General features: G+C 35.1%; 1 protein-coding gene across 3 annotated transcripts in view; it reads left to right on the top strand.

Moving 5' to 3' along the window:
* The first annotated feature begins 2,900 nt into the window (after positions 1 to 2,900).
* LOC137620727 (uncharacterized) overlaps positions 2,901 to 6,831 on the top strand; it is a 6,160-nt gene continuing 2,229 nt past the window's right edge. Inside the window, exons 1-2 of one of the 3 annotated variants that reach the window (XM_068351093.1) lie at positions 2,901 to 5,730; positions 6,478 to 6,728. In XM_068351093.1, the coding sequence (XP_068207194.1) occupies positions 4,131 to 5,730; positions 6,478 to 6,728 (1,851 nt within the window). In that variant the 5' untranslated portion in view covers positions 2,901 to 4,130. Of the gene's footprint in view, positions 6,729 to 6,831 lie in introns of all 3 variants that reach the window. The other 2 variants (XM_068351092.1, XM_068351091.1) reach the window with 2 other exon arrangements.

Below are 6,831 nucleotides of genomic sequence, written 5' to 3'. Positions count from 1 at the left end.
TTTAACTTTCAATAAATCTGAACAACTCTAGTATTCATTTCTGCAATCCCAGACGCTTTTTCTTTTGCTTCACCCCAAAAAGCTTTAATTATCTATTAGCCGTATATAACTCATACATATAAAAAGGTTATTACGAAGACCAGAAAAAACACCATTTAAGGAAAAATGACGACTATATACAGCTATATAATCGTCACTAAACAGTATACGTTATTACATTTCTTTAGTAAAAGCATTGCATTTCTTTTTCTCCTAAATTGATAGTTATATCAGACAAGTGATCGCTAGTCGTAATTTTGGTAAGGACGATTCTTTATGGTGTTCACGCATATCAAAATCTACATTAGATTAATATTACAAATAAAAATATCAATAAAGTTATAGCAAATTCAGTCACGATTACCTTTCAATCAAACACGTTTCACATGACGAATGACTTAAGGATTAAAAACCTTCCAACTACATTACAAAATAAATCAATATTTTCGGTCAGTGAGGTCATGGTGGTTTGAACTATGTATTGAAGCAATGCTAAAGAGAATGGGGTTCTCTAAATTCAATGGGAACCCTTGTGTTTATATTTAATAACCAGCTGATGATATCAAACACCTATTCTCTCTTACAAATAATTAAGTATATAATAGTCAAAATTACCTGCACAGTATATTTATATTTGTATGTGTATAATACATAAGTACATACATTAATACACACACATATATACATATACATACATATATATATATATATATATATATATATATATATATTATATATATACATACATACATACATATGTATATATATATATGTGTGTGTGTTTATGCGTGTATGTATTATTTCCCACTGTTACTCTGTTAGGGAAGAGTCACCAAAAAGCAATAACCCTCAAGGACGTCAGGTACCGTTCCACTACCTTGACCTAGTACTGGTATAATGATCATTTATACTAAAATATACGTCAAAATAAATAATAGCATTTTCACTTAAGATAAGGTTACACAAATAGAACGCTCTTCACTACAAAAACACAGCTGATTACACATTACTTCACATAAAATTTACAGAATGAATACATTTTCTTTTCTTCCATCGAGCGTTATTTAGATTTCTTAATAATTTCAATACCAAAAAGTAAAGAAAACTTTCCCATGACTAGATGGACACAAATATGAAGGTTAAACAGTAAGGGATACAAAATTTAAATCCGGAAAACAGTCGACACAAGGACTGCAAAAACAGGCCAACTGATGATTTGCTTAAAAGAATGAATGACTCGTAAAAAATAAATTAATCTTAAATCTCAATTAAAACTTACATAGAGGTTTTCCAAAATGACTTCACCCTTTCATCAAATTTAGTCATTATGCAACACGACATAAAGGCTGAGAGAGAGAGAGAGAGAGAGAGAGGAGAGAGGAGAGAGAGAGAGAGAGAGAGAGAGAGAGGAGAGAGAGAGGAGAGAGAGAGGAGCTAAAACCCATTTACGAAACCACATTATCAATTTCTTACGGAGACCGTTCGACCTCAGTCTACCGAAAGAAACAAGCCTAAACAAGCTCCGAGGCCACAAAAACCCGGCCATTCAATCAGCAACATTAATTTCGGCGAGGAGAAGCGAGAATAAAATCGTGCTACATTCTGACGTGGACTGATCCTCCCGGTGACATTCTTCCTCTCGCGAGTTCTGATGATGGGGTTTACGGCGAAATAAGTTATCATGATGAGGTACACACGAAAGCCAGCCGAGTAACTGAACACCCTTCACTTTTTTCTTTTTTACAGGGACGTATGATAAACATATAATAATGGTCAGGTGCGTGACAAACGCCCATGATTTACCAATACAAGGCCATAGGCTATTAATGTTATTAGTCCATAATAACTGCAGCAAGAATAAGATAATGCTTGTCCACCTTTTCATTTCCCGAAGTTCTGTTTAACTTAAAGGTGAATTCAACTGCTTATTGAATTTCTTTTTTCATTCGTGCTTCGTAATTGTATAATGATGGGAATCAAATGAGAAAAACTTATGCACATGGATTAAAATTTGTGTTCATTAGGGTAAATAAAATGCTGCAACAACATATCATTCTCTGCTCGCATACATAAAATAATATTGAAAATATTTATGATTCATTTCATATTAATAAATCCCTACAACCTTTAGCACAACCCCGTGAAGGAGAAAATGCGAATGAAGGAAAACGATACATAGAAGTGTTAACGTTTGCATGAAGACCAAGGTTGCGAACAAATTTAAAATTGCATAATTTCTTCAAAATATCGCACAAAAATAGTAATCTTTTTAAAGAAGAGCAAATGAATACATTCATATTTAAAAATTTTACTTTACCTTGACATCAAACATGATTCAAGAAACATACTTTTTAATCTTATAAGCTACATACATTACTTTATAAATCCACATAAATTCATGGATTTTAAGGTTACCCTAAATTATAATGAATAAAAACGCTGAAAGTTTCCCACTTTAAACTTGTCATTTTTACAATCATTAACTTGAAACTGACATCAAAACATCCAGTATATGCAGTACTTATGAATAAATACAAAATTATAGTCCCAAGATCAAAAGTGGAAATGGTAAGAGAGAGAGAGAGAGAGAGAGAGAGAGAGAGAGAGAGAGAGAGAGAGAGAGAGAGAGAGAGAGAGAGAGGGAGAGATGGTCTACTAGTCTCAAGATCCTTACTCTAAGTTAGTTTGTCATAACCTATATTGCAAAGTAAGGTACTTAACTTTATTTCATTCAACAAAGTATTGGGTATTCTATATATATATATATATATATATATATATATATATATATATATATATATATATATATATATATATATATATATATATATATATATATATATATATTATAATAACCCTCCTATCATTATTTAGCATTTCTAATTACACCTATTATTGTGTATAACTTTAGCGCCATCTATTGATTGCTGATCGTAGCGGACAGCATGAATGAAATTACCTTTTGTTATTTTTACGTATGTAATCCTTGGAAATGTTTACTTCCAAGCTCTTTCAAGTTAATACTTTGGAGTTCGTTATCCGGTGGCTAATTCTTCACTTGCTTATAGTGTTTATTAAGTGGTTATTTGTTATTATTTTGTTATATATTTATACGTGATTTAAAATAAGTAAAGTCTGTTTAATTTTAACTTTAATTTGATCATTCTCCTAATATATCTACTATACCTACATGAAGTGTTGCCCTCATTACTGAGAATTTATGAATGAATAGTCAAGTGGAAAGCAGAAGTTGTGACAAATTGGGGGCCTGTGTCCGGGATGTACTTACGTATGTGTTACGCTTACGCTCGATCTTGACGGATTGTGAAATTCATTTTGTTGTTTCTCTAAAATGATGGACAACATGAGTGTAGTGTATTAGTGATATTTTGCTAGTTTATAACTGACCACCACCGGATAGTGTTCTCCAGCGCGCTCACACTTTCACCTAAAGAATGTCGTGTTGCTACACGTCATCTTAAGCATACATCGAGATTTTGGAGGACGTGCAGGCAGGGTAATGGCATCCTAGAATTCGTCATTCTTTTAACCCTCGACTCTGTTGACTACCATCGCTTAGCGATATCTTCATAGTCGCCCCAACTTCTCGAGGTGCTTCGAGGCATTCAAAACCTCATCATAAGGAATTGAAGATTCCTTCCTTAGGAACTTCTGCTCCTCTTACTCAGGGTACGACCTTCGCTCTTTCAAGGATTTCGGCTGGATATTGTTACGACCACGTGGTCAAGAACTTCGTTCCACCTCGATGGATATTTAAAGGTTTACTCCTTGTTCAGGTAACTGTTGGTACTTCCAATTATTTACTTCATTAAAAATATTTTATTCAAGATTATTAGTGGTTTTGCATTATTGGTGAACCAAGTTTTCTGATTGGCATGGATTATTAAAGCCTTGTTCATTTAAGTGAATTTCTGTACATTGTAGGACTTAAGGATTAAGGAAATTCCTCTGGTTTGTGAGTGCCTTCGCACCATAAATCCATGAATGCCCTGACGTTTTTAAGTCTTAAAGCTTGTGTATAGTAGTAATATAATTTCCAGTGATATTTTCCATTTTATCAGTATTGAGAGATGCCTTTTGATCTTGAGAAATTTTTAGGTGCACCCAGGGAGCACCTAAATACACTACAGGAAGCTAAAAAGGACCAGCTTCGCCAAATAGCTGTAAGGGCTAGAATATCTGTAGGTCATGCTGTGGTGAAAGCTGAACTATTGGGAAAGATATTAGATTTCCTGATAAATAGTGGTAACATAACTGAAGAAGAGGCTCTTCCCTTAAGGCCTTTAACACTTGAACGAGGTGCTGCTCGTACTGTTACTGTAACTGAAGACCCAGAGATAGTGAAATTGAAACTCCAACTTGAACTGCAGCAGTTAACACTAGAAGCTGAACAAAAAAGGCTTGAAGCTGCAAATGCCGCAGTAGAAACTGAGCAAAGAAGACTTGAAATAGAACGTAAAGAAAAAGTTCTGTTGGAAAAGGAACTATCAGCCATAAGAATAGAAGAAAGGTTGGCAGAAAAACAGCTACCCGATGCTTTTGACCTTAGTAAAGCACGCAAACTCCTGCCTGTCTTCGATGAAAAAGATCCTGATGTTTTTTTCATTACTTTTGAAAACACTGCAACGTCTCTCAACTGGCCTAGAGACCAATATGTTCTCTTAATCAGAAACTCCTTCAAAGGAAAAGCTGCATATGTGGCAGCACAACTTGTCCAAGAAAGGGATTATGAAATCTTTAAAACTGCCATATTAGATGCTTATAGTGTTACAGCAGAAGGGTATAGAAAAGTCTTCAGACAAACTTTGAAGAACCAAGCTCAAACCTATGTAGAGTTTTTCACATTGAAGTTGAAGCAGTTTAATAAATGGATAGATAAGGAACAAATAACTACTTTAGAACAATTAAAGAATTTAATAGTTTTAGAAGAATTCCTGAGGCGTATTCCAGCTAATGTGGCAATGTTTATTAGAGAAAAACAAGAAAAAGATGGCAAAAGGGCTGCCCTATTAGCTGATGATTACCATCTCATTCATAAACTTAAACCACATTCGTCCTCACCTTCATCTTCCCCACAGGTTTGTACTTTTTGTAAGAAAGAAGGTCATCATATTAAAGACTGTCCTAGTCCCAAATGCAAAGCATCTCATGGTAAGGCTTCTCCTAATGCTTTTTCACAAGGACCCAAATCAGGGAATACTGCAAATAAAACGACTCTTCACTGTGCTCAACCTCTATCAGACTTTACAGCATTTACATATCCTGGTAAAGTAAATGATATTCCCGTGCAAATTTTGAGAGATACAGGGTCATCTCAAACTATCATTAGCTCAAAGTTAAAAGATTTAGCTAAACCAACAGATCAGTATGTAACTGTGTCAGATTTGACTTGTCAAAAGGTTTTACCTATTGTACAGATTTCTCTTGATTGTCCTTATTTTAAAGGTTCAACTAATGTCGCCTTGTTGGATTCTGACCTGCCTTGCAAGAACATAGACATGATACTTGGTAATGACTTGGCTCAATCTAACGGTACTCCTAGTCTTATCATTACGCAGCCTGAAGTAGTGATCGAAAAAGCTTGCAAAGAGCTTTCTCCGGTGGTAGAGCTTCCCTGCCAAGTAGTCACCAGGTCTACAACCTCAACTTCTAGCGACACTGAACACACAGGTAAGGTGGATCAAAGTACCTTAGGTGAAAAAGTCCTTGCTGATCTTGTTGATATTCCCTCAGATGAATTTGTAGAGTATCAAAGGTCTGATGATAGTTTGAAAGAATACTTTGATAAAGTAAAAGATGACGTTGATGAAAGTAAGTTACCATATTTTTATCTTGATAATAACATCCTTATGAGACGTTATAGACCTTTGAAGATTGCAGGACAAAATTCCTGGCATGATAGTTACCAGCTTGTAGTTCCTTCTAATCTTCGTGCAGCCTTATTGGATCTTGCTCATTCAGCAGAGTCTCATCTAGGCATTTCCAAAACCTATAAGCGTTTGCTGGACGATTACTACTGGCCTGGTATGAAAGCTGATGTAAAGCACCACATAGAATCTTGCCATCCCTGCCAGGTAACTGGTAAACCAAATCAGAAAATACCTCCAGCACCATTAGTTCCTATTACAGTACCTAATTCTCCTTTTGAAAAGGTAATTGTAGATTGTGTTGGTCCACTTCCCAAAACTAAGAAACAAAATGAGTACATTTTAACCTTGTTGTGTCCAACTACTAGATTTCCTTTAGCCGTACCTATGAAAAACATATCTGCTAGAACAATAATTGTTAATCTTCTTAAAATATTCACCATTTTTGGTTTTCCAAAAGAGCTTCAGTGTGATCAGGGGACAAACTTCACTAGTGATTTGTTTAAGCAAACTTTAAAGCAGTTAAACATCTCTCATATTTTTGCTTCAGCTTATCACCCTCAGACTAATGGAGCCCTCGAACGAGTACACCAGACCATTAAAAACCTCCTGCGCAAGTACATTTGTGAAACTGGACGAGACTGGGATGAAGACCTGGATCTGCTTATGTATGTACTTAGGAGTACACCTAATGAATCGACTGGAATTTCTCCCTTCGAGATGATGTTTGGCCACAGACCTAGGACAAACCTTAGTATGGTAAAAGAAAACATCCTAAGAGGTACTTACAAAGACCAGCAAGTAAGTATTCCGCAATACCTCCAAAGTCTTAAGGTTAAATTTGACCATGTTTATGAATTTGCCAATCTGAATTTAACTAACAGTCAGATTCGAATGAAAAACC

Source organism: Palaemon carinicauda, chromosome 27 (genome assembly GCF_036898095.1).
Source record: "Palaemon carinicauda isolate YSFRI2023 chromosome 27, ASM3689809v2, whole genome shotgun sequence".
NCBI lineage: Eukaryota > Metazoa > Arthropoda > Malacostraca > Decapoda > Palaemonidae > Palaemon > Palaemon carinicauda.
This window is presented reverse-complemented; position numbering and strand designations above follow the sequence as displayed.